The 25,162-nt window shown below is 47.9% G+C and overlaps 1 protein-coding gene across 1 annotated transcript; it reads right to left on the bottom strand.

Annotated features, from left to right (window-relative positions):
* Window positions 1-6,136: 6,136 nt before the first annotated feature.
* Window positions 6,137-24,802, bottom strand: SMIM3 (small integral membrane protein 3). The gene is made up of 2 exons (XM_054718043.1): window positions 24,598-24,802; window positions 6,137-7,497 (listed from the first exon to the last, which is right to left on the bottom strand). The coding sequence occupies exon 2, from the start codon at window positions 7,484-7,486 to the stop codon at window positions 7,304-7,306; it is 183 nt and encodes a 60-aa protein (XP_054574018.1). The 5' UTR covers window positions 7,487-7,497; window positions 24,598-24,802; the 3' UTR covers window positions 6,137-7,303.
* Between the last annotated feature and the right edge of the window lie 360 nt (window positions 24,803-25,162).

Genomic DNA, 25,162 nt, shown 5'->3' with positions numbered 1-25,162 from the left:
GGCTCAAATGTGCACATTATAGCAATTACATGCAAGCATTACTTTTTATAAAATTTTAACTTTAATTTTACTTGAATTTCACAAAAGAAAAAGAAAGAGAACTTGATGGGATTGCTGAATTCATATAAATATTTCCTCTAGATAAGAGATACTTCCTCTAAAATATCCCTTCAAGATTAAAAAAAAAGAAGAAGAAACTGTGAGAATATTAAAGGTTGAAATCATTATGATTTTTTCCAAGGACATATTTTCATTTTTGTTTGTATAGACTGACTTCTTGCTGTGAAAGATGAGTTCGTTGGCCCAGCCACACTGGCATGAACACGCAGTTCTGAAAATACTGAAGCCCTTCTGTACCAGTTAGTAATGTCAGCCACTGGACTCTCCCTCTCTTCTGGCTGCCCCATCCAACCACCAGGACCAACCCCAACCCCCATCACCCTGGGACCAAGAGCTACAAGGGAAAGGGGACTCTCCTCTCATCTCCCAGTTGCCTTCAATACTGGCCATTTTGCCCCAAGCAGCTTAGTTTGCATCATCCGGTAAGGCTTTGTTTGCAGAAAGTATTCAGTATGAAAACCCGGTTGAAAACCCCTGCTCAAATCAAGGTCAGCCCTCAGGCCCTTGCAAGTTTGCACAGTTGGGATTTCGGAGAATGGAGGCCTTTCTCCCAAACACACTAGCTCCTCATGAAGTCAAGTGCACGTCTGCATCCTGGTGCAATTACCCTGCATCCAAATGGGCAACAGACACAGGCCTGCGGGTATGGAGATGACCCCTGAGGCGGCTCCAAATCAGATGAGGCAGAAGGTGCTGGAGCCCAGGCTCGAGTGGAGGTGGCAGGAAGAGAGTGGGCTTCGCCCCGTGCCCAGCCCTGTGCCAGGTGCTCACAGTCCAGATCGTCTCCAATCCTATGAGAGGTGTTTCTTCGCTCCCTTCCCGCTCTCCCTCCTTCCCTTCCTTCTGGGTTTACTGAGCACCTGTCTGTGCCAGGGGCTGGGGTACAAAGGCAAAGCTAGCATCCCCAAGACCTCACTGCCCCGTGAGAGCATCATCCAGAAAACGGTGCAGGATGCAGAGGGAGCCCCAAGTGACTCAGGGAAGGTCCTCCAGTGGAGTTAAAGCCGAGCTAAGATTTGAAGGATGAGGAAGGGCATTCAAGGTGGAGGAAACTGCATGTGTGAAGGCAGAGAAGACAGGAAACAGCCTGCCTGGTCTGGGAACTGTGGGAGGGAGATGGAGCCCAGGTGCAGGAAATCTGCTGGGTGAGGTTGGGGTCCCAGAACCCACTACCTGGACCCTCTGCCTCCTTGACCTCCTTCGCTCCCGGCTGCCTGGCCAGGAAGAGGCCCCTGCCGACCTGCACAAAAGGAGGCTTTGAAGCTGGCGAGAGGGAGGAAAGAGGGGCCAGCTGGTGTGTATTTTTGGATTGCTTCTCAGAAATCTCCTCCTTCTCCTCCTCCGACACCATAGCAACCAGGTGGCAGCTGGGGGAGCGACCTGTGAGCTGGGCTGGGTTGAGGGGGAGGTGGGCTGGGGGTAGGGACCTCTGCTCCCCTCTCTGAGCCTCAGTTTTGGCATTTAGAATATGGGCACGAAAACCCAGTTGCTGGCTCCTGTCAACCCGGGTGCTTCAGAAAGGGGAGCCCCAGGCTGGACTCATTAGGGGAAAGGCCTGGGAGGTAAGGACGGGGGGGCTGAGGAGTGCCCTGCATCATCCTGCAGCGGGGCTGCCAGGAGCCCCTGAGCCACGTAGCCTGCACTTCCCACCAAGCAGCCTGCCCTGGTGTGCCCACTGCACTGTCACCGCCCAGGAGCCCCCCGGAGGAGCGGGAGACGGAGCCGAGGCACAGACACAGGGATGGATCTCCCTGTGAGCCCTGCAGCGAGAGGCCTAGGGGTTCTCCCCTGCCGAAGCACAGGGCTCAACTGTTCCCAGAACCCGGTCAAAGCCCCAAAAGGAGGGGCAGGGAGCGGTCTACTTCCTGGAGCTGCTGCTCCAACGACCACAGGCTGGCCTAAACAAACAGGAACAGGTGCTCTCCCCGTTCTGGGGCCAGAATCTGAAATCAGGGTGTCTGGGGCTGTGGTCCTTCCCAGGGCTCCAGGGGAGGGTCCTTCCTGCCTCTTCAGCTTCTGGGGGCTCCTGGCCGCATCCCTTTAATCTTCACGTGGCCCCGCCCTCTTGTTCATATGCCCACTTCCAGTTGATCATGTGCCCCCTTGTTCATGTGCCTGCTCTCGCGTGATCATGTGCCCCTGCCCCCTTGTTCATGTGCCTGCTCTCGCGTGATCATGTGCCCCCGCCCCCTTGTTCAGGTGCCTACGCTCCTGTGTTCATGTGGCCCCGCCCTCTTGTTCAGGTGCCCACGCTCCTGTGTTCATGTGGCCCCGCCCCCTTGAGACCTCGCATGCTCTGTTTCCGAGTGCCACCTCCCAGGTTGGCTGTCTGCCCCCTGCTCTCACACCTGTCAACAGTCCCTCTGCCAAAGCCCTTCCAGAAAATCCTTTGGGCGCGCCATCTCCTTCCTGCTGGGACTGTGACAGCTGGGATTGAAAAGGAGACAGGAGAGCAGTGGCCTGTCCAGAGTCCATACAAGGGGTCCAGAGGGGCCTGTGCGGTCCCTGGAAGGCCCTGCTGAAGGGTAACCCGGTGTTATCCTCTGCTCTTGCCCTATGCTGGCCCGTTCCTGTTACTGCAGAAGGTAAGAGTCATCCCTGTTGCCCAGACATTTCCTACTGGGAACCAGCCCAGCACATCATTCCCATTTCACAGATAAGAGCCAGGCGCTCCCCTCACCTGGGATGGAGTAGAGCTGGATTGGGAATCAGAATGGTCTCTGCTGCTGATGTATGTGGTCCCCAATTTCACGAATCCAGGAGGCTCCAGGGCCCTCTGTGCATCTGTAACTGTGGCTATGTCGTTGTATTACCCTGCAGGGAGGTTGTAAGAGCTAACGTCCCAGAGATATCAACACCCACCTGTATTTACTTGTGGGTCGGGGCTGATTGAATGGCAGCTGCTTCACTTGTAGCCTTTGACCCACTTCAATCTACATTCGGAGAAGCCTTGGTTTGGAGTCAGGAAACCGTTCTTGTCCTGCCTGTTACACACATGAGTCCCTGGGCCTGACAAGTTCCGGTGCATGCCTTGTCTCTGACATGATCCCATGGGACTTAGGAGCTGCCCGAGATCCCTTCGGTTCTGAGAGCGTGTGACCCGCTGTCGTAATGATAGACACCTGTGAGTCACGAGCTTATTGGCACACAATGGAGATAGAAATGAGGGACTTGGTCACTTCTTCCCCCACTGATCCAGGACCCCAATCCAGCCGTGTCTCTGTAACATTCACTCTGGCACAGCCCACGGTTCGGTCAAGCTGAGGGCCTCGTTTTCTGCCTCCACAAGTTCACGTGCTCCTGGTGCTCTCGCCATTGGACCTCTGCCCACGTGTAAGTCCTTTTCCACATGCACTTGAGTAAGAGGGAAACCGCGGGCCAGGTGAAGATGAGCATCTGCCCAGAGATGTCAGAGGTGCTCTGAGCCTCCATCTGACGTTCCAGAACTCACGGAAGAGAACATCTCCAGGATCCTGAACAACCTGGTGTTCCGAATTCTGAAGAAATGCTGTCGAGAAGGATTTGAGTCAATGGAGGAGATTCCTACAATCAAGGACATCTCTCCTGAAAGGCCACATGACACTGACAATTGCGAGGGGTGTCTGCAGGGCTTTTGTCACTGCAGAAGGTAAGAGTCCCCTTCACTTCCCACACGAAGCACACCTACCTTTGGGGTCCCCATCTATAAACCTTCTCTCACAAGGAGTAGCACCATAGCGGATACAGTGACAGGGGGCCCTGGGGTGAGGAAAGGAGAGGCAGTGCACAAACCCTGGTTTCCTGAGCCCCCATGGGCTAAGCGTCCCAGAGTGAACACCGACTACCCGGGAAAGAGTATAGTCCAGGTCTCCCCCCACGGGAGTATTTGTGTTCCCGCACAGCAGAATTGCATGCACTGCAATTTCGGAATTTGCTGCTATTCAGTCATTCTAATCCTAATCATTATCATTGTGGTGGTGATTGTTGTTAAAACCACCATATGAACCTCAAAAACATGGTGCTAAGTTTAAAAATCAGACACACAAAGTCATATATTGTATGATCCTGCCGATGTGAACTATTCCGACTAGGTACATCAGGGAGTAGATTTGTGTCCATACTACTGTTGTGGCCGGTGTGGCTCAGTTGGTGGAGCGTCGTCCCATGTACCAAAAGGTTGCTGGTTTGATTCCATCAGGGCATGTGCCCAGGTTTCAGATTCCTTCCCCGGTTAGGGTGCATGCAGAAGGCAGCTGATGGATGTTTCTCTTTCTCTCCCTCTCCCTTCATCTCTCTCTTTGAAAGAGGTGATGAAGTTCTTAATTTTGGAGTCATCCAGGAAAATCTGGCCCTGGTGGGGCACCGGGCTCTGGCTCTGAGTGCAGGTGACGCCCCCAGCCCCACTGCAGGCCCACACCCCCAAGGACCACGCCAAGGGCAGGGCCCAGGCCCAGAGTGCCCCGCACACCAGCCACATCCTCCGCGTTGTTTTTTTAAGCCCATGTAGTAACATTATGTTATTTCCCAGAGACTGTCATCTTCTGAACGTATTGGACAGGTGCCTCTGCTGGAGTCACCAGCAACATGACTCAAGGTCTCCCCTGGCTGGTCTCCATGACTGGTTCTGGTGCTTTAAGTTCTTTTATAGGGTGTTATTGGGGGCGGGAGAGTCAAAAGAGCAGTGATACAATGGAGTTCTTTAGCTATACCCGCCCATTCGCCAACTGGGCTACGTGAAGGCCCATTTGCCTGGTATAAACATGGTGACTTCTGGATTATTACTGCCTTCAGAACTTAATTTAATTAAACAAAATTAAAGTAAGGCCTAAATGTATTGCTAGCCAAAAATAAAAATAAAAAAATAAAAAAAAATGAGTGTGTATTAGTCCAAACTGTTGCTTTAGTTCTCAGTGGCTCCCAACCTGGGGTCCTTTCCTGTCAGTGCTTAGATTCAGGCAAGACAGAAACCAGTCCCCCCCGCAGCCCCTAAAAAGGTCAGAATGTTGGGTGTTGGTCCACTCCTCTCCCTTCCTCCCCAGGGAGAAGCTGGGAGCTGAGGGTTTCCTTGTGGCCATGTGCCGCTGTGCTGGGGGGAGGGATTATGGTAAGACCGAGCCACAGATGTTCCAACCAGCTCCAGTACAGCTGGCTTTGTGCTCACACTGGGTACAGGATCCTCAAAATGGATCGTAAGGTTTCTCAGAAGTGGAATTGGTCTGTGTGTTGTTGAATCAGTGTGTCCACGGGGGAATGAAGGGTCTGGAACCTTTAGAGTGTCCTCTCTCTACTCATAAGAAAGTTTGCTGTAAACTACTGTGCCAACTTATGCTGGCAGCAACCTCATACATTTTGTGTTTACCCTTGACCACTTGTCACAATACCCTCTTCTAACTCCTGCCTCTGTGCAACAGTCCTGTTCCTGGGAAAAGTTTTCTGTTCCCGCTGTGTCCACTTCTAAGCTCCCACTTGTTCCTTAATTCTCAAAGTATGATGTGATCCCTCATACACCTCTTACCACCTGACCTTCTCAATCTCCTGGCTTTGCTTTGTCCTCTCTAGACCTTTTCCACTACTATGTAGTGGTCTCCAAGTCCTACAGTTAGCACCTCCCCCCCACCCCCGCTCAGTCTTACCCTCTGCCTGGGTGCTCCTGTCCAGTTTTGTGCCATATCTGCCCTATACAGGTGACCCCCCCCCAAACCCAACTCCAGCCATAAGATCTATCCCAACGAACAGACCCAGGTTCCCAACTGCATCCTGAAAGTATCCACCTGAATATCACAAGCACTTCAAACTCAACACATCCAGCACTAAATTCTTATCTTCCAAAATCATTCTTCTCTGCATTCTGTGTCGGTGTAAATTGCACAACTATTCACCCACTTGCCAAAGCTAGAACCCTAGAAGTCTATTTGGTTCTTCTCTTTCCAATTCTGTTCCTGCATTCAAACTGTCTCTATGACCCATAAATTCAGTGGAGTCCTTTGACCCGAGTTCCTAAGTTTAATACATATTCTTTAAAGAAATACCTCAGCCATGCTCGTTCAAGCACTTTATTGGAAATTGGTTGTGTACATCAATGAGATCAGATCAAAGTAAAAGCATCATTTCCACACAATAATATCCTGATATCTGTGCTATCTTTTTACATAATTTAATAAATCCAATGAGGCTCCTGATTTGGGTCAAAGAGCTTGAGTGGTCCAGAAATCTCTTTATATAAATATAAATCACAGCATCTAAAATAACCATCATTGTTTTGAGCTAGTTTCCAAAGTCCTGGGAACAGCTCTTAACACATTAGTCTGTACCTTGGATTGTTTGCGGTGCTGGTGGGAGTGAGTGAAGGGGGTACATATACCGTGGGGCTAAATCTAGCAGGAGTGGGGGAGAGGGGGGCACGAGGCGCTGGGGACTGGAGATGCTGAAAGCTGGCTGGGAACTCGGCTACCCTGCATTTTCCAACATTGCTAGAGTGTCAAAGCTATGAGACTCCAGAGCAGAAAGGAGGAGTTGCCCCAGCTCCCTTGGCATTGCCAGGACGTGGCAGAGCCCTCCTCCAGATTGTAGAAGGGAAGAGATTCTGGCACAGACCAAGTCCTGGAAAGTTCCCCCATCTCCCCCCGGCCCCCACTGCCATGATGAATTCCCTCCCGAATTAGAAAACTTGAGGGGGTGGCACATCAAAGAAAATCCCTTTGAGCCAGTGCGTGGCTGGCCCCTTGGAATGAGGACAGAGTGCCTTCGCGTGGTTTGACCTGAGGAGCACTGACAAAGGCTGCTCTGGCCCCATTGTCTCCCTCGCCCCTTGAAGGCCATCATCAGTAATTGGGTTCTTTGGTTCTTCCGAGCTTCTCAGCATCCAGCAGTAACACCTGTGTAGCGGGGTTGGCTTCATTGCTCACAAACAGCCTCAACCTCCACCACGTCATTGGTTCTCACAAGCCTATGAGGTAGGAAGGGCAGGGATCGCAATCCCCATTTGAAAGGTAAGGAACCTGGAACTCATAGAATTAGGTCCCCCCCGTGGAACTCACGCAGCTGGCCAGTGGCAGAGTCAAAACCAGAACTCAGGTCTCCCCTCCCATATCAAGCTTCAGAGTCTATACTCCAAAGTCCCTCCTGCTGCTTCTCTGAGAAAGGGGGAGAGCCTGGGGGAGGGGACGCTGCCCTCATCCCTCCCCTGCCCCCTCTTGGCAGGCTCTCAGACAGCCCCGTTGAGGACAGGATGAGTCCGCATGCGATAGATGATGACCGCAGTGGCCGGGCACAGCAACAAGGAGGTCATGATGACAATGGTGGCCAGGATGATGAGGACAATGACCCAGATATCCAGGATGTGCTTGGGAAGCACGACTTCCGCGGGGACCTCGCTGCCGGCGTCCATGCTGCGTCACTCTGTAACAGACAGCGAAGAGGAAATCACTGTTTGGCACCTTCGCCCTGCCTCCCTAGTGGGGAGAAAACCTGCTCCAGGAGTCAGAAACTTGAGTCATTTACGAGCTGTGTGCTCTAAAGTTGCTTGATCAATAATAACAATGGCCACATTCACTGAGGGCTTCCTGTGTGCCAGGCACCGTGCTAGGCACTTACAGGCACTAACTCACTTAGTCCTCACCTCAACCACCAACCCTAGGGGGTGGGGACTCTTGGGGCTTTTTTGTTTGTTGGCCTTTATCTTCACTTATCCCCATTTTATTTATTTATTTTTTAAAATAATTTTTTAAAATATATTTTATTGATTTTTTACAGAGAGGAAGGGAGAGGGATAGAGAGCTAGAAACATCGATGATAGAGAAACATCGACCAGCTGCCTCCTGCACACCTCCTACCGGGATGTGCCCGCAACCGATGTACATGCCCTTGACCGGAATGGAACCTGGGACCCTTCAGTCCGCAGGCCGACGCTCTATCCACTGAGCCAAACCGGTTTTGGTAAGTTATCCCCATTTTAAAGATGAGGACTCTAAAGCCTTACAAAGTGTAGATGTAGCTAATTTGCCCGAGGAAGTGAAGCCCGCTGGGATGTTTAACCAGCGCCTCGATGTTTAACTATTAAACCACCAAATTCCCAGTGTATTTCTTCTCCTATAAAATGGGAGATTCATTGCTTTTGGTCCTGTACCCCTTCTCCCATTCTCCTGGTAACAGAACCCCCGCTTTTCTGTGAAGAACCTACACACTCCATGCACAGGGGTGGATATGTGACTTGGGCTTGGCCATGAAAAATCTCCATAGCCTCAATTCAGGAACAGGTGGGCAACCCAGGGTAGATCGACCAAAGTCCTCCCAGGGCTCCTATGCACAAGCCGTGGGGAAAGATGACCCTTTTTGCTGGGATGCTAACCTGAAGGGTGTGAGTCTGGAAGGGACGGGTGTGGGGCTATCTTGCCCATATGTGGAGAGCCTGTGCTAGAGATGGAAAGAAAAATAGAGCCTGTTTTGAATAATCCAGCCCAGTCTGACGCCATCTGCAAACCAAGACATCCCAGATTATAAACCAACTAGAGGCCCAGTGCACAAAATTTGTGCACTTGGGAGGGGGGTGGGGCTCAGCCTGGCCTGCGCCCTCTTGCAGTCCGGGAGCCCTTGGGGGATGTCCAACTGACGGCTTAGGCCCACTCTCTGCGGGCCTAAGCCGTCAGTTGGACATCCTTAGTGCTGTGAGCCTGCTTCTGGCTGAGTGGCACGCCCCCTGTGGGAGCGCACTGACCACCGGGGGCAGCTTCTGCGTTGAGCATCTGCCCCCTGGTGGTCAGTACGCATCATAGCTACCAGTCATTCCGCCGTTCGGTTGATTTGCATATTAGCCTTTTATTATATAGGATGGTTTCTGGGTTTTGCTTAAGCATTGCCAGTTTGGTTTCTCTGACTTGGAGCTAAAAGAGTTCTGATGGATAAAATATATAAATCAGTTGTTCCCAAACTTCTTCAATTCACAGCGCCCTTAATGTCTTAGTAATTTCCTGACAGCACTCCAGGCCAAAAGAAATAGCTAGCAGTTCTGCTCATTATGTAGTTAAGTTCAAGGAACTTAATAAGCATTTACGTCCGAACTAAAATAGTAACTATTTGAAAAAGATAATGGACACAAATTGAAAGGAAAAAAAATATGTTTTTAATTCTTAACTAGTTACTGAGTAATGGGATGTGTACAACATTTGGACACTGCACAATTTTTGAAACTTCAGAGTCAGATTGGACAATGAGGTGCTCACTTCCTATTCTACATTCATTGGTGTGCAGTACTTGCTGTATCATAGCAACCACCCAAAGCTCAGTTCCACAAATTATAGCATAATCAAAAGGAATGTAGTAGAATTAATGTTAAACTGTAAGCTCTCTTGAGCCAGTAGTTTACACAGTGTCTGAGAGATGTCAAATATCACTATTCTTGTCAAAAATATTAAAGATCTTGCAGTCCCTATACAACCAACTTTCCAGTGAGTTCACTGTGGCTCCCCAGGGCCCAGTGCACAACTTGGGAACCACATTCCCTGCCCAGAGGCTGGTATAAACAACCTCCCAAGGTTCCTTTTAGATCTAAGATATTTTTTATTTTATTTTTTTATTTTATTGACTATAGAGAGAGGAAGGGAGAGGGAGAGAGGGAGAGAAACATCAATGATGAGAGAGAATCATTGATCGGCTGCCTCCTGCATGCCCCACACTGGGGATTAAGCCCAAAACCCGGCATGTACCCTGACTGGGACTCGAACCCTGACCTCCTGGTTCATAGGTCGACACTCAACCACTGAGCAATACCAGCCAGGCTAGATCTAAGATTGTTAATCCTGATGATTCTAGGTCCCAAACAAAATTTCCAATTCCAGTCCTATTTCCTGCTTTTATGTAATTAGTAACTTTTCCTTTCTAGTCCCTTTGGCTCCATGCCCACTGTTGCCACTCTAAGTACAGTACTGATTACCATACTTTGCTACTGATTCTAGAGTCCCCAAGATATACATACAAGGATGCTCGTTTCTGCATTGTTTGTTATAGCAACCAACATAACAGAAGTGTCCATAAATAGTAAAATAAAGTAAGGTGTAGCCATATAATGGAATATCATACCGCAATTTCATTCCTTCATTTAGCATATATGTAGTGCTTGTTACACACCAAGCATTGTTCCAATATGTTACAATATTAACTTATTTAATAGTTATTAAAAAGAATGATGGTCTGTGGGGGAAAATTGAGCACAGGATAATATGAATAGGATCATTCCTTTGGTTTGGATTTCATAGAATTAAGTAGATAGATAGGTAAGGGTATAAAAATGAAAAATCTTTTATAAGCGAAATCCCTTTTATGAGTGTTAATAGTGATTGCTTTTGAGTGTTAGACTGGGAGTGGAAATTTTTGCTTTTTCTTCTTCATGTCTTTACAGTGTTTGAATTTTCTAAAATGAGCATGTATTGCTTTTTTTGAAATTACTGTACTGAAAATTTATTGCAATTGTTATTGATATTTATAGACCATCTGCTAATTGCTTAGAATATTCTAAGATTCATGGGGATGGACATAGGTTTTCTATTCACTGGAAGCAGCATGGATGAGGAATCCCCAGGGCTAAGAATTTGATATTGTCAAAAAAGCAACCACATTTTCTTTCTTTTTTCCTTCTTTTCTGGATTTTTTTGTTCTTTTTTAAAAATTGAGGTATAATTGACATAACATTATATTACTTTTGGGTGCACAACGTAATGATTTGAATTTATGTATATTGCAAAATGATCACCACAATAAGTCTAGTTAGCATCACCACACATAGTTAAAAATGTTTTTTCTTGTGATGAGAACTTTTAAGATTTACTCTCAGCAATGTTCAAATATGCAATACAGTATTTTTAACTGTAGTCACCATGCTGCACATCACATCCCCATGATTGATTGATTTTATAACTGGACGTTTGTACCTTTTACCCCCTTCACCCATTTCGCCCAGCCCCCACCACCTGCTTCTGGTGACCACCAATCTGTTAACTGAATCTATGAGTTCAAGTTTTATTTTGCTTTATATTCCACTTATAGGTAAGATGATATGGTATTTCTCTTTCTCTGCCTAATTTCACTTAGCATAATGCCCTAAAGGTCTATCCATGTTGTTGCAAATGGTGAGATTTCGTTATTTTTGAATAATATTCCGTATTTATATACCACGTTTTCTTTATCCATTCACCCATTGACAGGCACTTGGGTTGTTTCCATGTCTTGGCTATTGTAAATAATGCTGCAATGAACAGGAGAGTGCAGATATCTTTTCAAAGCAGTGTTTTCATTTCCTTCAGATAAATACCTAAACGTGGAATTGCTAAGTCATATGGCAGTTCTATTTTTAATATTTGAGGAACCTCCATACTGTTTCCTGTTGTGGCTACACCAATTTACATTCCCAACAGTGCGTGAGACTTCCCTTTTCTCCATATCCTCGCCAACACTTGCTATTTCTTTGTGATAATAGCCCTTCTAACAGGTGTAAGGTGATATCTCATTGTGGTTTTGACTTGCATTTCCCTGATGATTAGTGATGTTGAGCATCTTTTCATGTAAATGCTGGCCAACTGTATGTCTTCTTTACTTTTAATTTTTTTTTACATCAACTGAATGGAGGGGAAAAAATGGAAACGGGGGGGAGGGGTCTTTATAATTCTCTGTATTAAAAAGAGTAAATACATACATTATGATTTTTAAGTCAAATAAGATTCAAGTCTGAGACTAGATCAGTGGTCACCACGTGTTATAGAGAGTGCTCAGTGAGAACCACCTTCGGACAGTATAAAAAACACTAATTTCTGGGTCCTATTCCAGACTTAGTGAATTAGACTCAAGAGGAGATGGGAGGGGGGCTTTTCTCCCCATTGCCCAGGTGATTTGAATGTGCAGCCAGGTTTGGGAACCCCCGAACTCAACCATCTCTGAGGCCTCTACAACTCTTCCTAGCACTAGGATTTGAGAATTGATTCCGAGGTGTTCCATTGCCAGTCTGGTCGGATCTGGGCAAGACTGAGGTTAAGGAGAAGCCTCTGGAGAGGCTCCCTCAGGCCTGCGGAGGAGGGAGAGGCACTGGCTGGCCCTGCCTCGGCCTTGGAAACGTGGTCACTCTCGCCAAAGTCTTCAGCATGGAAGCATGAGTCACAGGGACTCACGCACAGTGCTCAGGAGGTACGGGGGCGGGAGAACTTACTCTGTGGTCTCCTGACTACACCAACAGCTAGCCTGCTTTGGGCCAAAAGAACCCCACAAAGCTCTTTCTGGTAAACCCATTAACATGAGTCTGTGACTCCAGATGCCAGGAACACATCATCTCCCTGGCTGGTTTTCGTAAGCAAAACGTGTCATTTACAGGAACTCAGGCTTAGGGCTCATCCACAACCAAGACTCAAAGAACACGGAAGCCAGAGCCAACCTTATTTCCCAGATGGCAACGCTGAGGCACGAGGTTCCCCCCACTTCAACCCCACTCCTTTCCCGAAGAATCATTCAAAGTCATAAATCTGATCAAGTCACTGTCCCATCTAAGAAAACAGAGCAAGTAAATGAATGAACGAAACTTTTTCCGTAAAGTGTATTCTCGACTGTACTAATATTACTCTTTTGCACATAAGATTGTTTAAAACCCCCATCACACACACACACACACACACACACACACACCACACAGATAAAAGTACAGCTGCTCTAGAATGCCAGGAAGGGGCTAAGGGAGGAGGTCTGGGGGCCTACTCAGTCAACAGGGCTGGATAAATATCCTTAGAAGCCCTAAGCCCTAGAGATTAGAGTGCTCACCCCCTTCACATATACAATTCAAAATAAAAGTAATACTACACCACAACACAAAAATGTACATGTTACCATGACATTAAAGTCGCTTTTTTTTTTTTTTTTGTAACTGAAAACATCGGAGAAAATCACTTTTCCCAGTTATTTTGTTGGTGTCTGCTTAGCACAGCCTGCTCACCTGGCACAGCACAGCTGTTCAGCTTCCCCTTGGCCCCTAGGTCCCAGGGCTCCAAGGCTGGCCATGTACATAGCCAGACCACAGAGGGCACAGGGAGTGCCATCTGCCTGTGTCAACCTTCTCAATCCTTGAGCACGTGTCCTTCTGTGGGCTGTTCCTTCCCAGGTAATAGGGATCCCACTCACTTCCCCCTCCCCGCCCCGTGAAAGAAAAACTTTGTCCCCAAAATAAGAGCTCCACAAACGTTCAGCATCCTTAATGGCATGCTGGAAAAATCCGCTTGAGAAAAAGCAGGGCTCTGAGCTGCTGCTCGCTGACTTCTGTTTGACCTCTGTTTGGCATCTGGGTGCTCTGGCTCCTTGTGAACGCATGAAACCCTGCTTCTCGGCACATTTAATTACTAACCAAAGATCGATCTGCTTATCATTTGCTTTGCAGATATATTCCTTATTATTTCTGATTAATGAGTGGGTCACGTCAGAATATGGCCCAAACCATTCACGTCACAAACTTAACCTTATTACTGATAAAAGCGTGATGTTTTTATGACCAGGGGAGGTAAAACAGCAGTCAATCCTAAACTCCTGTCTTTTTAAACCGGCATCCTTTATCTGCTGACCTCATTCATGAATAATAAACTTGACAAGTGTTTAATATAAGTTTGTCTAAGAAACTGAGTTGGCACCACCCTGAGCTGATAAGCAGGGAAGCCACTGTTCTCATCAACCACGGACACCACCAGGTCCCTACACCTGCCCTGAGCTGGAGCAGTATCGACAATTCAATGCAAAAGTTAAAAATCCCAAAATGACTGTTTTTGTGTCCATTAACAAGATTAAGTGTAAGGAAGAAAAAACTGTAGTTCCTCCAAAGGAAGAAAACATGGTACCTTCTCCAAAGGTGGAAAATCCATCCCATCCATCACGTACTGTACATGGTCCAATCTAGGAAGGAAAGGGGGTGGGTGCCCCGTCTCCTGCTTGGGGAAACACCAAGTTTTATTCTGAGACCATTTTTCTAAGCAACTAAAAATCCTTTAGCAAACACACAAAGAAAAGTCACTGTTCCAGCCAATTCCATCATATGGCAAAATTTTTAATTCTAATAAAAAATATATAAATTTCCTACATTAAAATTTCCTACAAGTCAGAATTTTAGAATAACTGAATTCAAGGTGAATAATCTGTGCTATCTACCCACCTTTTAATTATGAGGCTCATTCCCCAGCAGCAACTTTACCTCTCTGACAGAGCAATATTGTTTTTGGTTGGCACTTATCAGAGCAAGTAACTTTGTCCAGGGTATTTGTTCATTCATTCCTTCATTTGCCAAGTACTTGTCAAGTACTTACTATATAGAAGTCACTCTTTTAGGAACTACCATTATTTACTCAGAAGACATAGCTCTTTTACTTCCAAGGAGCACAGAGAAGTTAAGTACCCCTCTCCTTTATACCCTTAAACATGAAATCCCACAAGCCAGCATTTCTTTAACAAACGTATGGGACAAGTGCCAAGCACTGTGCTAGGCCTTGTCCCATACATTAACTTACTCGACCTTCACAATAATCCTGTGCAGGATGTGTTATTTTACAGATGTGGAAACTGGCTAGTGATCATAAAGCTAAGTAAATGGGATTCAAACTCAGGCCTCCTGACCCTGTCATCACCACTACCCACTGCTACCTCCAAAGCATCCACGTGGACCCCAAATGTGCGAGCATGGAGTATGGCAGATCCACAGCTCTCTTCTAAGTCCAGGTCAGACTCTTACTGCTTTTGGCCAAAGCCATTTTAGATTTAGAGAATTAAGAAGAGATATGGAATCTACAAAGATTAGGACTTTTATTGCCAGTACTAGACCAAATGCCAAACTAAACCATTTTGACCAATGCTTACCGAGGACAACTAGAAAAATTGGACCCAAAAAATATGCCTGAAGGCACTAAGAAGTAACAAAACAATGAATTACCAGGCTAAGATCTGGGAGGACAGAAATCCAGGGCGCTGAGTCTGGCATTTGAAGCGGTATTTCCACTGGTGGGGAGTGGAAACTAAGCAGTGTTTCTGACAGACTCGGGAGTTCAAGCCCGCCAAACAGGGAGACTTAACCCCTTGCATTTTGAGGTTGGATTTCAATGAGCACTTTTAGTGCTAAGTGTGAACTAGACGTACATCAAGCAGCTTTGAATCATCACAGTCCCTGAAACTGAATTAACCCTTTGCGCTCACTTGCTTTTTTCTCGATTCCTGCTACCGATGCTAACCGTGTCGAGTCACACTCAACATCCGAGTGCAAAGGGTTAAGGTTGTTCCAGGTTTGCCAGGTGCCTGGCAGAAGCAAACCTTTATCCTCTCTCAAAGAGATAACATCCCAATAGGCTTCAATCCCCCCCCCTCCGCCCCCCATCAAACATAATGTTCAGTACATAACCAAAAAATAAGCAGGAATGAAAAAGGGCAAGATGACATGTACAGGACCATCAGAAACAAGAGACAATAGAAAAAGATCTGTAGGACTCCAGATATTGGAATCGTCAGACTTGAAATAAACCTTGCCCACTATGTTCAAGAAGAAAAAAAAATCGAAGATTAAGAAATTTGACAGAGATCTGGAAACTATGAGAAAAAACACAACAGATATTTTTAAAGAACCAAATAGAAATTCTAGAACTGGAAAATATAATAACAGAAATAATGGAAACTGTGAGATCATGAATGTATCTTTTAAGCCACTAAATTTGTGTTAATTTGTAATGGCAACATTAGAAAACAAATATTGCAGTACTGGGTTTGTCCTGTGCAGATGAAACTACTACAAACTAACGGAATTCTGGAAATCTACACAGAATTTAGACACTATCTAGTTTAAACCGCATAACCTACTTTCCACTTTACAGACTGAAGGCAATGACTCCCCCCAAAGTCACAGAGCAAATCAGTGGCAGGACAGAGGGGAGAACTCAGGCCTCCTGATGTGCATACTCTTTTCAATTCCATCACTAGCCAGGCTTCTTGACTACACCTTTTTACTTGTAAACGGTGACAGAGGACCTTGAGGCCCAGAGCCCTAAGCAACTTCACCATTGGTGAAGCAGGTGAGATTGTTTTCCAGGAACACACACACACACACACACACACACACACACACACACAGAAATGTCCTATCAGAATCGGTCCTTTACATTCCATCCCTTTAACTCAAGGCCCAAATGCAATTAAATCTAGTGAAGAAGGTAATAGCCAAACCTTGTAACTTATTTATTCCTGGCTCTGGGTAAGAACATCAGAGAAGAGAGGGGGAGACACTGGAATCCTACTTGTAGTGGGAGATTCCACCAAACTGGGGGAAAAGCTTACGTGCATATGGGATGAAGGACTGGGAGAGCAATGGATAATTTGGGTTCCACTCTGCCCTGACAGACGTCACCCAACAGAGCTCACTTTTCCTCACTGAATGCCTTTCCTCTCTCCTCCGTGGTATTGATACTGAAAGAACAATTCTTAAATCCACAATCCCCAAGCTCCTGTATTGGGGAGTGCAGTAGGTGGAGGGAATCCTGGGAAATGGTAGGGAAGTCTGTCCTTTACACTCACACTCACACTCACACTGCAGAGTAGTGTTAAACGCCCAGGCTTAGAGGCCAGGGGGCTTGGATTTAAATCTGGTTCCACCACTTTCTAGCTGACCAACCTTGCACAACTTAAATTTCACAATGCTTTTATATCCTCAGCTGAAAACAAAAACAAAAGTGAGGAAATAATGGTATCTACCCCATAGGGTTCGGAGAATTCCATGGGACAATCACACATAGTTCTTAGCAGTGTTCCAACACACACAATAAGTACTCTATGACTGTTTGTTCTCTGATTAATAATTCCTGGCCTTATGTAGGGACTCATTGATCCAAGCAAATATCCCACCCTCCTTCAGCTAGTTTGTTAGAATCCCTAACTTGGATCATATCTTTATCAACAAAAACGATAGATGATTAATGTATATTAATGATTTTTAAAAATCAACCAGCAGCAAGCTCGATTTACTTGACCTATCCCTCCAGTTCAAGTATGAAACTGGTAGAGTAGCAATTTAATCTAATTCAATACACATTTACGGCACTGTAATTAACACTGGGGATCAAGGAGTGGTGTAGAGACAGAGATCAATAAAATAGTGTTTGTCCTTAAGAAGTTCACTCCCTTATGGAGGAAAAAAGACATTAATTACAACTTCTAGTTGCAATAGAAGGCAAAGAAATGCTACCTGAAGGTACAAACCACATGCTACTGAGAAGAGGGAAGAAGGAGAAAGAGCATTGACTCTGGAGTTAAGAGGATCTTAATTTGAATCCTGCTTTCCACCCTTACTGGAGGTGTGACTTTGGAAAAGTTATTGAAAATCTCCAAACCTCAATCTTCTGATCTGTACACTAGGAACCCTAAAAGCACTGCATTGCACCATCCTGTTGTGAGGATAAAGTGAGGCGAAGTATATAAAGCCCTTGAACGTAACAGATGCTCAAAAATACTCATTCTCATTCCTCTGTTTTTGTCTAAGTAAAATAAAAGCCTTTACAAGGAAGGAGGCCTTTGGACACGGGCTTTGAAGAGAAGTAGGAGCTCAAAAAGAAGAGATAAGGGGAAAGGCAGGAAAAGCAGAATAAGCCCAGAGGTGGTGAGCTACCTGGTGTGTTGGGAGCATATGCAGTCCTTGTGGCTTTGGCAAGAGGCTTGCCTCTGTAAGCTTCAGTTTCATTTGTAAAATGGAAATCATAACACCTAATGATAGTAACTACTTCATTGGAGTGGCAGGGGAGTTGAATGAGCGAATACACATAAAGCACTTAGGACAATGGCTGGTACACAGTGAGGGCTTCATATAAGTTCAACTGAGCTAGTGAACACAGCATAGCTCCTACATTCAAAGAGGTCCGAGGCCTCACCCTTAGTTTGGGTGCCGTGACTGCTCTGAATCTGGTCTAGGAAACCACAGTGATAGTTTCATAAGGAAATACCCTTTGATAGTCTGTCCCAGCTTTGACCTTCCACCAGAAACGCACACCCTCCACATCTGAACTGCTGCTAACAGTTAACTTTTGAGAGATTGCCAAGGCTATGCAACCAGCTTTATCGCCAAGGAGTTGACTGAGAAAGAAGGCAATAAAAGAAATGACTTCCTGCTGGCAGGCGAGCTTAATTATCCCAAAGTGGGAGAAAAGGCAGAGAGAGGCAGGTGGCTTCCTGCAGGTGTCACTGCCAGCGCTCACAGACAGTGCTGCTGCTGCTTCATTCCCACCAGACACAGGGGCCAGAGAGGAGGCAGCTAGAACCCGCCGTGAGTCACTGATGCTGGCGGCATCTCTTCAAGCATCTTGCAGAATGTGAACAATGAGGCAGATGGTTCCCAGGGCAGTAGATTTGGGAGTTTACCAGCATCACACAGCTTATGGGACCCCTGTAAAGCTCTACCCTCGGGAGCTGGTGAGACTGTCAGAGAAGAATAGAGCATTTATTTATTTATTTTAAAATGTATTTTTATTGATTTCAGAAAGGGAGAGGGACAGGGAGAGAGAAACATCAATGATGAGAGAGAATCATTGATTGGCTACCTCCTGCACACCCCCTACTGGGGATCGAGCCCACAACCCAGGCATGTGCCCTTGACCAGAATAGAACCTAGGACCCTTCAGTCCGTAGGCCGACGCTCTATCCACTGAGCTAAACCAGCTAGGGCTGGAGCATTTAGACAAGACAGAGAGGACAACCCAAGTACCAAGATGGGGCCCCATTGGCCACCTAGGAGCCTGGGTAACCTAATGACCTGTGTCCCAAATGCTGGTCCCACTTTGAGACCTCTGTTCGTGCTGTTCCCTCTTCTTAGAATGCTCTTCCCCCCCAGATCTTCCTTTTCTTTTCTGTTTTTAATATATTTTTATTGATTTCAGAGAGGAAGGGAGAAGGAGAGAGAGATGAGAAAGAATCATTGATCAGCTGCATCCTGCACTCCCTACACTGGGGATCAAGCCCACAACCCAGGCATGTGCCCTGACTGGGAATCAAACTGTGACCTCCTGGTTTATAGGTCGATGCTCAACCACTGAGCCACGCCGGTCGGGCCAGATCTTCCCTTTCAACATCCAGTGTCTCAGTGTCCACAATCTCAACTTAGATGTCACTTCTTAGGAAAAATCTTTCCAGATTCTCTCTGACCTTGTTTTATTTTCTTTATACACTTTTCACAATCTAAAGCCTGTTTATTTGCTTGTTTATTTGTTTTTATTGGCCATCTTTACCTGCTCCAATACAAGCCCAAGATCAGAAGCCTCAGCTCTTGCTCGCTGCTGTACCCTCAGCACCTACCCCCGGCCCTGGCACACAGTAAATGCCCAATACATTTGAGACCGGTGAAGGAATGAATATGGGCTAGCTGGGGAACTGCAGATTTGTGTTCAACTCCAGGAACTTCAGTGGTGGAGGTCAAGAGAGGCTTCTCAGCCCCGCAGAAAGTCCAGTGACCCTAAAAGTCAGAACCCTATCTCCAAAATAATTGACAATCTCTGATTTGATCATTTTCTGGGCTCTCTGTACATCCAGGAAGGATTATGGGGATCTCTTTGTTTCCTAGCCCACCCTGTACTTACCAGGCAGAGGAGGACTGGACTTTCAGAATACTGCCTTCTAGAATCTGCTCTTGCTCATTTGCTGAGGCTGGTGAGCTCATATTAGTGTTTTGATTCCCCGTGCTCAGGCGCTGGGCATTGAGGTTGGTGAAGGGATGTGAGAGTTGCTGCCCAGGGTCTGAACCTTCCTTTCTTTGTTCTTAGAAGAGGACAGGGAGGCTGATAAAAGGGGAGGAGATTTCCCATGCCAAGTTCCGTGTGAAAAGGCCATCCCAGCTCACATTCATATTGGAAAAAGTTTCCCTCCCATAATGTAAGAGTTAGTCTCAAGCATTTACCAACCCAGCACAGAGTCCATTTCACCAGGGACTTTTGTTCCATAGAAAGGGGCCGGAGGGAGGAATGGTCAGGACACACAACTATCAAAAATGTGAAATAAATCAAATTGGAGGCATTTCTCCAATGACCCAACGTCCCTGAGGAGAGCTCTGTTCCCATTTTACCCCATTTGGCTTCTGTCTCCTCCAAAATTCTTAACAGTCTAAAGACTTGTTCTGTGTCCGAGCTTCTATCTGTTCCTCTGTGGCTGGAAAATGGAAAAACACCAGAATACTTCAAAGAGATCAGAAAGCAGGCAGAGCTGCACAAGACTACACGTACCATCTGACCCAGCCAATCATAGAGTCTTAGAAACCAACAGGGAGCCAGCAGAGGAGAAACCCAGGCCAAATCCACAGCATCCTGTTTAAACCTCTACCATCCATCATTGTGACTTGCCGGTGACTAAGTGTTTGCTGCATGCTGGCCTGACTGGAGACTGTCCATAAGGTGGGTTGTCAGGGGGGCTCAGTGGCAGCTGCAAGGGCACTAGAGTGGCACTAATCCCCTGCCTCGCTGCGTCTGGTAGGTGAAATAATGGCCCCTTGAAGTGTCCATGTCCTGGGCCCCTGACCTTGAATACGAAAAACGAAACATGACTCAGAGGGTGGAACCATGTGATTAAAGTTAAGGACTTTGGGATAGGGAGATACAAAGTGGGCCCAATCTAATCACGAGTCCTTAAAAGTGAAGAGAAAGGCAGAAGATTCACCATGAGACAGACTCAACTCTCCGTTGCTTGCTGGGAAGATGCTGAAAGGCGGCTATGAGCCAAGGAATGCAGTGGCCTCTCGGAGCGGAGAATGACCCCTTCTAGCCAATGAGAAAACAGTGACCTTGGTCCTACAACCAGAGGAACTGAATTCTGTCAACAACTCAAAAAAGTAGGGAACGAATTCTCCCTTAAAGACTCCAGAAAGAAACACAGCCTAATGATGCCTTGGTTCTCTTCTAGGGAAGCTTCGGACCTATAGAATTGTAACAGACTAATACATTTGATTTCTTTAAGCCAGTGGTTGGCAAACTCATTAGTCAACAGAGCCAAATAACAACAGTACAACGACTGAAATTTCTTTTGAGAGCCAAATTTTTTAAACTTAAACTTCTTCTAATGCCACTTCTTCAAAATAGACTCGCCCAGGCCGTGGTATTTTGTGGAAGAGCCACACTCAAGGGGCCAAAGAGCCGCATGTGGCTCGCGAGACGCAGTTTGCCAACCACGGCTTTAAGCCATTAAATCTGTGGTAACTTGTGATATGGTAGCATTAGAAAACCAATACACTGTGTGATCCTAAATAATTCCTTCTTTCAAACTGGGCCTTAGTTTCCTGTCAGTCAATTGGAAAGGATGGACAAAGTGATCTAACTCTAAGGGTCTGGCTGGCTCTCAAAGACTGCCTCTGCTCCCCTGACATTCCACCTCCCCGAGAGCCCTGCCCCAAGTCCAGGACCTCTTCGTTTGAAAACCATTAAGGAAAAAATGGAAAGGAGTGCTGGGAGGGAAGATTAATCTTTAAAAAGCCCCAAGGAGTCTCCTAAGAGGCAACCAGGGCACTCAGAGGGAGATTCGGTACTTACTTGACTATACCCCAAGGGCATGAAGTGGGAAGTCTGGGAGAACAAGATAAAAGCTTCACAGTCAACTGGTAGAGGTTTGTCCAGAGCACTGAGTTCAGAAGGATTTCCTAGCCCAGCTGGTGTGGCTCAGTGGTTGAGCATCCACCTATGAACCAGGAGGTCATGGTTCAATTCTCAGTCAGGGCACATGCCCAGGTTGTGGGCTCGATCCCCAGTGCAGGGCATGTGGGAGGCAGCTGATCAATGATTATCTCTCATCATTGATGTTTCTCTCTCTCCCTCTCCCTTCCTTTCTTAAATCATTTATATATATCTTTTAATCAATAAAAAAATAAAGAAGGATTTCCTGGCCTTGTGGGGTTATGTGCAAGGTCCTGATTATCAATGTCTGCCTGGGGCCGGGGATGGGGGATTAGGGACATATGTGTCAGATATGTGTCATCACTAATTGAAATACAGTTTAGTTTTGTCTGTCTTTCCTTCTCTCTCTTCCATTTCATTTCCCCTGATCCTACATAGTGGGTCACCAGCCATTCACATGCCCAATTGCCCAGTCAAAGGCCAAATCAGCCCAAATACGGAAGCTATATCTATACACAACTAAGCAGTTTAAAGTACATGGTTTGGTACTGAATCTGGTTTGCTGTTGTCTAATGTGTCAGGCAGCTATAACTCTGACTGTTCCCCTTTCCGGCCACCTAACTTCTGGAAAAACACCATTCTCACTTGACACTCCTTGTCTGTTTTCTCAGTGAGTTGGAAGGGTACCAGGGTCCCTAGTAATTCACTAGTCCAGGGGCTGTCATTTAACTCCCCCCTAGGTCACCCTGCAAGTAAGTGACAGAGGCAAGATCTAAACACATAGCCCCCAATTTCAATGCAATTCAGTATATAGGCCCTGGAGCCACACTGCCTGGGTTCAAAGTACAGCTCTGCCACTTAGTTCCTGAGTGACCGTGGGTGCGTCACTTACTCTCTCTCTCTCTGGACGTAATGGATGTAATGATGGTCTCTACCTCAAAGGGCTGAGGTAGACTAAATGAATTACTGCATATAAAATGCTTAGAATAATGTCTGGCTCATAGCACTCAGTAAGTGCCAAGTTTGACTACATCGTTCATCTTACCTAGCCAATCAGGGTGGGGGCCTGCAGGGTGTGGTAATACCAACATTCGCTCCTATAAACTGTGAGTGTGAGTACATGTGTCTATCTTTGATACTACAGTCAATAGCGGCAGTGTAAGATCAACTCAGATAAAGATCCTCTTTCCTTGGAGATGTTTCCTTTGTAGGTTTCATCCATGGAGAGGAAACAGAAGTGCAAAGAAGGATCAGCATATGGCTGGGGAAAGCTCGGAGGCTGTGACCTCCTCTTTACCCCTGGGTCTGTCACCCCTGGGCTCAGACTACAACCCGACCACGTCAGACCCATCCCTCCTGCCCCAGTCTCTAATTTGTTTTATGTCTCACACAGCTCAGTGATTCTCAGGCTGTGCTAGGAAGGGGGAATCCCCCAGACCTTTTATGCAATGGAGCCCACAGTCCTGACGCCTGAGAGGTCAGTGTTTGGAAGATTTGACGGAGCATGACTTGTAACCTCCCACAGCATGATTCACGGCCCGGGACAGCTGGAAGCAGGAGGTCCCTGCTGGAGCAGAGAAGCGCTTGTCCTCGGCTTTTTCAGTTGTTACTGCAAACGTGCATGCTGTCCTGAGCTCAGACGGGCTGTCTCGAATGTGCTCAGAGGATGGCTAAGTGGCCTTCATCACCCAAAGAGCGCGTGATGCTCAACCACAACCGCCCATCTGTTTAACCCCCACTTCCTCATCCTACAGATGGGAAGGCGCGGTGCAGGCAGTGGAAGGTAACTCAGAGCGTCCCCTGACTCCCAGGGAACTGTTCTTTCCACCTCCACCCCCCACTCTTGACCCCATTCAGGCACCCACACCCACTGCAGTGGTGGCACGGTTCGTGGCAGGTGTGCACGGAATCGCTGATCCTCGAATGACTGGGCCACTTTCACAACTGCAGTCTAGCGCTTTGAGGAATCTATAGACGGGGTGGGGGTGGGTGGGGGGGGGATGTGTGAGCCCCAGGGGCCAGCGGGACCAGCGCTGTCAGGAACACCCAGGGGAGCTGCAGGGGACTCGGAGAAGCGCTGGGACCGTCCCTGTGAGTAAGAGCCCAGCCTGGCCGCTCCCTCCACATCAGAACCTCTGCCCGTGGGACAGGTCTGTACGGCTCCCGTCTCTCGTTCTTCCCCTCAGTAAACATTACTGTGTCAGGCCCCGTGCCAAGGGCTGAGGATGGCTCACAGATGCGCCTGGAGAGACAGTCCCTACCCTCAAGGAATGTGTGGAAGGGACACGGATGCAAGGGAACCGGCCACCGGAACAACCAAGTCCCCACGCGGGAAAGAGGCCGAGGAGGAGAGGAGGGAGCCTGAGAGGAAGCCTTCTCCCCAGGGGGCTCTGCACACCCCTCTCTCTCCTGACTTCTGTAACTGCAAAGGCTATTTCCTCCAATGCACAGATGGAGACGGGGTGGTGGCAGTGCCAGTGACAGACCAGGGCGGCCACCCACCACCCCTGACTGCAAACTCCCAGCGCCTCCCGCGGGGGGGGGGGGGGGGGGGGGCTGTGAGACGAAGGGGGCCGACAACCGGACAGAAGTCTGTCTCCTGTGGGGCTGGAGCTCACCGGCCCGAGGTCCGGCCTCCCCTGCGGCCCAAGATCGTGTGTGTGTGTGTGTGTGTGTGTGTGTGTGTGTGTGTGTGTGTGTGTGTGTGTAAGGCAGCTGGAACTTAGGGTGAGCGGAGGAAAAAGGGGAAATGCTGAAGTGCTCAAGTGGGGAAACGAGGGAGCGGAGGGGAGAAGAGAGGGGAGCTGGGAGGGCGCTAGGACAGGGGCGGCGCGAGGACCGGAGCCCCGCGCACGACCCCGGAGATGGCCCCACTCACCGGGTTCCTTCCGCGCGGCTGCTTTCAAAACGCACGGCGCCGCCGCAGCTGGATCGCGCCGGGTCTGGGCAAGTTCCTGGGGCAGGGACGGCCCCAGCCTTCTCCGGGTCCCCGGAGCGGGAAGCGGCCCCCGGCCCTGGGATCTCTGCGCCCCGGGAGGCAGGCGCGCGCGGCGGCTGGGACGCGGCTGGCAGCGGACACTGATCCGGAGGCTCAGGAATTCACGGCCGCCAGGGACCGCCCCCGGAAAGCCGGCCGTGCGCCGCCACCGGCTCAGCTCCTCCCCCTGCTCCCCGGGGCTGCGGGTGAGAAAGGAGCCAGCCGGGGAGACGGGAGAGCGAGGGGTGGCGGGAGCCCCTCGCAGCCTCGTCACGCACTCGCCCTGAGGCCCTGACAGTTACTTGGCCCGTGTGTGTGTGTGTGTGTGTGTGTGTGTGTGTGCGCGCGCGTGTGTGTGTTGGGGGGGGGGGGGGGGGGTGTCTGCTCTCTGTCTTGTATGTAAGCCCTACAGGGCTGACCCAAAATGTGTCCTCCAAGAGCCTTCTTCCCAGGTGTAGGCTGCGCA

This window comes from Eptesicus fuscus, chromosome 6, assembly GCF_027574615.1.
Source record: "Eptesicus fuscus isolate TK198812 chromosome 6, DD_ASM_mEF_20220401, whole genome shotgun sequence".
Taxonomy (NCBI): Eukaryota; Metazoa; Chordata; class Mammalia; order Chiroptera; family Vespertilionidae; genus Eptesicus; species Eptesicus fuscus.
This window is presented reverse-complemented; position numbering and strand designations above follow the sequence as displayed.

What these genes read in the sequence shown, in the direction of transcription:
- SMIM3 (XM_054718043.1), bottom strand. Translation starts at nt 7,486, where the DNA reads ATGGACGCCGGCAGCGAGGTCCCCGCGGAAGTCGTGCTTCCCAAGCAC.